This window comes from Mya arenaria, chromosome 17, assembly GCF_026914265.1.
Source record: "Mya arenaria isolate MELC-2E11 chromosome 17, ASM2691426v1".
NCBI lineage: Eukaryota > Metazoa > Mollusca > Bivalvia > Myida > Myidae > Mya > Mya arenaria.
The window spans coordinates 29,678,762-29,684,761 of NC_069138.1; the positions used below are offsets into that span (position 1 = coordinate 29,678,762).

A 6,000-nucleotide genomic window follows, 5' to 3' on the forward strand; every position below is an offset into this window, starting at 1 on the left:
AGCGAATGGGTCATATAATAAAATGCATATTATAATTAGACGCTTTTCTGACGACCGGTATCACGTCTCGTTCGGTGTACAATTATTGTATCGTGTTCACACTGACCTCAACGGGATATATGACTTCAGTAAATCGTCCTTTTGTAATATACTTTGGAAATTTATGAGAATTCGATGTCGTTAGTAGATTAATGTAATAAAAAGTAAAACAATTATTCTTCATCTAAGGCAAAATGCCTTCTTATCTCACCCAACTGAATCTATGTCATTAAAACCATAATCATACGGTCAGTTTAACCATTGAAGATAAACGTTTGTCACATTACTGTGCACGTTTCGATTGTAATATAACCCTCACATATTTTCTAACATTTTACCATTGAGTAAAACTTGATACTGACGTAATTTGGCACGAATAAGTAAGCGCCTTCATTATGGCGACCAATGTGCTTAAAATAATCTTAAATTCGTTGCAATTTAAAATCATATGTTTTATTACACCTAACGCCTCGGGTGACATTCTGCCCTCGAGTTGACAATATCAATGTCACACATGCTGCCATATGATATTTATATAATATTACTCGTGAAGCTCGCCAAAGGCTGGCTTTAACACAACCGTATAAACATCACAGACCACACATGTACCAAACTCGTTTATCAATAAAGACGGCATTCAATTAAAACAATAAATGGCAGATGGTAAACATATTGCATTCAAAATTACTTGTACTCGTTTCTAAAAATCATTTCTGTGATACTGTTACTTAGAACAATGTTTCATAACAATTATTCAAACGTGTACCATTGGACATACGCCACGTGCTGTAATGCAGAGAATGCTATTTTAAAGAGTCTTACCTGACTTTGCTTTTGTTAATTTGGCCTCCCTTTGTTCCCCTCTTTCGTTCATTATCTTTTGTTGTTCACATCCAATAAATTCGCTCATTTCGCGTTTTGCCCTCTCAAATGTTTTTGTTATATCGTTAATGACACTCTCACCTTGTTCGTTTATACTGGACATTAACATATCGCTGAGTTTCTCAATGTCACCCTTTATCTCACTTGCGTGTTCGCTGTATTTGCCTTCTTTAGCAGAAGCAAGTTCATTTATTTCTTGAATGCCTCTGATTGTAGTATCTTCAATAATATATTTCAGCAATTCCGAGTTGGGATCTATAGATTTGGTCTTCAACTGAAAGTTAAATGAAATAAATATCTAACGTTAATGCAACAAATATAGACCCCGATTTGATTATTGTTGCACCAATCCCTTGTTCTACTTCGCATGTCACATAACCGTAAATATATTAGGTTTTGGATATTCGTACTAAAGACGTGTTGATTTACCAGAAATGTGTATTGTGTAATGTGTGTGCATGTGTGTCTTATGTGTGTGTTATTTACAGATAACATATGAATTATGAATTACTCAGTGTAGAGCCTCAACAACAGATTAATTTTACGTCTTCTTGCTTGGTGTTGTAAAATAGGGACGTTTTTTCTTTTTCTACATTTTAACAAATGTAAAATAAAAGTGAAAATGTGTATGATCATGTTACATGAATAAATTCGTTGTGTGGAGGTGTTTTCAACTGCTACACGTAACAAGAGTATCATCGTGTAACAAAAGTCAGGACGTTTTTCCGCCCTCTGTAACACATAAAACATGAACGTAACAAGGGTTTCACATGGTGAAGCGCCCTGAAAATGCATATAATTACAGTTTGTAGAAACTTTGCAATTGTTACACATATCAAGGGTAAAGACTTATAAAATCGTATGTTATGTCTACTGTAACCCATGTTACACAGTGTAGCATCACTGTATCATTAATATGATTCCGATTTTATGAATTTTTTGTTGTAATTCTTACACATAAGAAGCGATGTAACAGAGTGGAACACGGTAAATCTGAAAAAGCAAAACATTTTAAAAAGAGTTCTTCCTATGTGAACTATCGGATTTCGTAGTTACATTTGTTACAGCGCACATTTTCATGTTCCAATGAGAATAAGTATAAAAAAATTGAAAAATGGATTATGCTTCTGTGAAATATTGAGTTACGCAATAGCATTTGAAACGTCAGTAATATTGAGAAAAAAGACCTTATTGAATTTTCAGGACGGCATTCGATCAGAGTTTTGTGGTTACATTAGTTACAATGAGCTACAAGTGTTATTCGAAAGTTAAAAAACAAACACATTTCCTCTGTTGAAAGCCTTAATTTGTTGGTAACATTGGTCACACCAGTATCAACGAATAAAACTACTTTTATTTAGGACAGTAAAATGTGGTTACATAAGTTGGAATGAGTCGCATGTGTGTTTTCGAATATTTGGGAAAAACTGTTCTTTTTCCTATTAAATACGTTAGAAATGTTAGTAGATAAGCTTTAAATAGTTTTAAATTGAGGTCTGTTGTCTTGACAATACTAAAAATGAAGGAAGACAAACTTCCTTCAATTTTATGATGTTAGATATAAAAAAGTTACACATCTTTTCAGGAAAACTACAACACGGCAAAACGTTTTCAGTTATATAAATACTGTTTATGTCATATTTTTATTACAATACAACGAAAATTAATGGATATAACATTTTATTGAGAGTGTTTTTTCGGTACCATATGTTAAATCTGCACCATATGTAACACCCTGCATCATTTGCTTTAAGAACCGCCCTAATTATGAAGTATTCTAAACATCAGCCCATAAACTTTTCATATTTTTCCAACCTAAACATAAATAATGATCTACATGAAATAATCAAAGCGCTTAAAGCGTTGAAAGGGTTTAAGCCTGCTACGTTTTTTAGTATAAGTTATGTAATTGTAAAAAAAATAACATTTATATTAAAAAAGTATATGCTTGCTCATGAATTTCTTTGCAAATTATTTTAGATTTTTATGCTAATATTCAATAAGACCATAGTTTCAGTCATTCTACTAACGCATTTGACATGTGGGTCGGTCGGTCGGTCGGTCAGTCAGTGGGTCACATTTAACTTTGTATACACACACAAGTACCATTGCAACCTTGTCATCGGAAAATATTTTTAATCGTACAACATTTGTTATTAAGACACCTTTCACGGATATAGGCTTACGACGATGACGATTTAGGCAATGGCCGCGTGGACAACGACGATGATGATACAATATTTTGGATGATCTCCGTTGAATAATTTCGATTCTTATATTCTGAGTATCAAAAACTGCTTTAGTCTGGATTAGAAATATCTTCGTAGCCAAAGAAACTTTCCCAAGAAGCAATAAGGAAATTTACTTATAAAGCACTACTTCTTATAAAAAGCACGAGCACCGCAAAATGTACAGGATTGTTTCAGTCTAAAAAAGATGGCAATTTTTTTATATCAAATATCCAATTTAGGAACCCCTCCTATTAAAGCGAGTTCTCTGATATATTACCAATAATACTTTTACTAACAATAGTATACTAATTGTTTATGCCAAGTGAATTATAAACTGACAGGATATTGCTTTTGCTGGCTAATAACAAATATGTATTATTTTCTCTCTAGATCAACTGCAATCGGACGTGCAATGACCTAATTTGCGATCTTTAAAGGCCATAAAAAGCTTATATCGTTCTGTTATTTTAATTATCCTTATCTATACATTAAACCTTTTAATTTTATACTCAAAAATATGAGGTAACCAGGCATTCAAAGTTTAAATAAAAAATACTGATTATCAGATATTCAAGTTGTCCACAAAATGAATGTATTTCCCTACAAGTCGAAAAAGCTGTTTAAGTACCTATCAAAACAAAATGGTTATTTCCGTATAAGAAGCATTCGGCCTATATTGTGGGGATAAATATAAAACATACGTTTCTTAAAGCCAATTCTAAAAAAGCATAAGTGTTACATATGTCGAGCCCGTCTGCGGTGAGGAAGACATAGCTGTCACATTGAATGTTCTGTGTACCGTCCTTTTAATTTTGTTATATACTGTTAGTATGCAATCGCTTCTCTCCTTGACTCAGTGATATTTTCATGTGATATGCATATAATGCAGAGGCTAATTGTTTCTTTTCAATGAGACATTGACTTAGCACCGAACGTTTTATTTTTATTTTATTCTAGAAATTATTTTTAAAGGACTTAAATAGTATTCAATTAGAAAATAACGTCAACTCTATTGTAAACTTCACGTTATTCCAGAAATAGCGTGATGATGTCTTGTACGAACTGATTTTCATTTGGACAACGAAACGGGTCAAATTTTCAAATAGTTTTCAATCAGTTTACTCCTTTTTCTGCTGATACTTTAAAGTTAGCAACTTTAAGCACATACTTTATTCTAATTTGGTTTTATTAAAGCTTTAGACATGAACGTGTATATTATAAATAAATTTGACAGTCTTATTATAATTGGTTTGAAAGACTCGCATACGTTTTATTGCCTTCTCGAAATTAATGCAACACACTGTCTTAAGTGAATGACTAAAACGTACATTTCAATAATATGTTAGTAATATAAGTTTCATCATTATGTGTAATGTACTTTTCAAACCAAAATATAGGGATTTTATGTATTTTATTATTTTAAAATATTAATTCTCTCAATTGCCATATAAGCGATTCGAAAAAAAACATAGGCAAATTGCACCCGTTGGTTTATCTGCCCTAAGCAGCAAATTCGCCCTATTGGCAAATATTGGGCATAAAAAGGCACATATGTTTGAATTTACATCTTGGTAATATATATGAATATCAATGTGGCTGAAAAGTATACAAATATATTTCCTTATTCGGATATTTCTGGTAATTAAAATTTGTACAGAATAAAGAAACTTATGTTCGGGGAAGCAAGAAAATGCAAAGCCAGACAGACGATGTAGCCGATGTAACCAATTGAATGAAGTGTATTCAGGTCTTTAACGTCGGAAAGAAAGTTTTCACAATCTTTAATAACATGCATGTTACTCATTGTTACTCATAAAACCAAATAACTCTAGATTAGACGCTAGTCTGAAAACTCGATTTTGTGTTGACACTTTTATTATTTTCAAAATTTCACGATGTTACCGATGCTACCAATGGAACTGCGTACCCAATATTCCACTGAGGAAATAAATCATTTCTTTTCAGTACTTTGTTACACACTACTACTCTTATTATACGTATAACAATTGCATTAACCGCCTCAAATGAGATTGTTTTCTTTCTTCAGAGAGTAACACCCTATCTTAAAAGGGGATGTAAATGGGTATAATATGTCAAACATGTGAAAACAATCCTTGTTCTAGACTTGTTACAGGTTATTAACCCTGGTAAGGTTGATACTACATGAGTGACAGCACATATATTGTAATATAAAATCTTATTACAACCAGTTGCGAGACGTGTTACGAGTATCAAATACAGTTACAGCCGGGAATATGTTATTTCCCCAGATTGTTACAATATGGGGCATAACAGGGATGAAGCATGTCGAAGATGGCTAAAAACAGCGTTTTTGGGCTTGATACATGGTGTTACATGATAAGTTAATGTTATATACGTTACAAGAGCGAGAAAACATGTTCCGATTTTCATCAAAATGAAATGCGAAAACAGATTTTCAAGGATAAGCGTCACAAGTATTAGCAATGTTCCAACAACATAAACACCCCGGGATTTGAAAAAGGTTGCACCAATATCGTGTTCTAACAGTGACATGATTATTATAAACAATGCAATCATTAAACATGTGTCTAGGACAAGATAGATTCAGTATTTTTCTTAATCACATATTCTAAGCAAGAAAATGATCTTTTGAAATATGGTAATAAAATGAGATAAAAAACTATGTTTGTTCAAAACAAACCGCGTCTTTCCGGACACAAACATATGGTATATGTTTGCTTTGTATATTTCTAAAATTCGAATGTATAAATAAATACATGTTTATTAAAAAGTCTACATATATTTTTATTTACTTCCTCCCCGTCACCATGTTATCTTTATGTCAAGTATTATCGGCCTGTCGTTT

The 6,000-nt window shown here is 32.4% G+C and overlaps 1 protein-coding gene across 1 annotated transcript in view; it reads right to left on the reverse strand.

Annotated features, from left to right (window-relative positions):
* The window catches only part of LOC128223357 (uncharacterized), a 42,544-nt gene that overhangs the window by 21,005 nt on the left and 15,539 nt on the right, over positions 1–6,000 (reverse strand). Inside the window, exon 4 of the mRNA XM_052932636.1 lies at positions 862–1,195. Coding sequence (XP_052788596.1) covers positions 862–1,195 — 334 coding nt within the window. The remainder of the gene's footprint in view (positions 1–861; positions 1,196–6,000) is intronic.